At 33.5% G+C, this 830-nt stretch overlaps 1 protein-coding gene across 1 annotated transcript in view; it reads right to left on the bottom strand.

Moving 5' to 3' along the window:
* Window positions 1–329: 329 nt before the first annotated feature.
* LOC107487047 (F-box/kelch-repeat protein SKIP25) overlaps window positions 330–830 on the bottom strand; it is a 1313-nt gene continuing 812 nt past the window's right edge. The window contains 2 exon segments of the mRNA XM_016107627.3: window positions 330–545; window positions 548–830. The exon segment at window positions 548–830 is cut by the window's right edge and continues 39 nt beyond it. Coding sequence (XP_015963113.1) covers window positions 424–545; window positions 548–830 — 405 coding nt within the window. The 3' untranslated portion in view covers window positions 330–423.

Here is an 830-nt window from a genome sequence, read left to right as displayed (position 1 = left end):
TTACAAACAAAATATATCAACCAATAATAACAGACAGTAAAATTGATAGATTCTCCCACCCAAGACCTAGTTTATATTTTTATAATATTTTTAAAAAAATTTTAAATTTATAAATTAAGAATTAATTTTTTACAAATTAAAATTTATTTTAAAATTATCACAAAATATAATAAATGATTATATCTACAAGATATTATTGAATTCTATATCTACTTAAACAGATAAATAAATTGATTAATAGACTAAATTAAGTTAATTTTTTTATCTAAGAAAATAAAAATAAATAAATAACTCTTTTATTTTACAATTAAAATAAAAAATTAGCCAATCACAGCAGGAAAGGTTAGATTTATAAATTCTCAATCAACTTTTCATTTTTTATCTCTTGCACAAATTAAAAGAAAAATAAAAATTAAAAAAAACTCAAACTTTAACAGAAAAATCAGTTATGGGCATCCGAGGCAGCACATGAACAGCTATAGCCTCAAAACCCTCCGGCAACTCCACCACCCATATCCTCCGAGGCCTCGCCACTACATCCACCCGACACAAACCCTACCTCCCTCGGCAGAAACCTGTTCGGCACCTTTGAGCCTCTCATCTTCCAAAACCTCTTCCCAAGAATCTTGTTCCTCAACGTACCTTCTCACAACACCTTTCACTTCATCAACAACGAACATCACTTCTTCATCCATGGCCGCCACCGGTCCCCTCCACCCCGCAAGCATCCCCTCCGGCATCTCCTTCCAAAGATCCTTTTCAACATCGTAAACAACCCCTTCTTTCGCTGCATCGCCTTTAACGTTCACCATGCATAGCTTCCCCTTCCA

This window comes from Arachis duranensis, chromosome 5 (assembly GCF_000817695.3).
Source record: "Arachis duranensis cultivar V14167 chromosome 5, aradu.V14167.gnm2.J7QH, whole genome shotgun sequence".
NCBI classification, from domain to species: domain Eukaryota; kingdom Viridiplantae; phylum Streptophyta; class Magnoliopsida; order Fabales; family Fabaceae; genus Arachis; species Arachis duranensis.
This window is presented reverse-complemented; position numbering and strand designations above follow the sequence as displayed.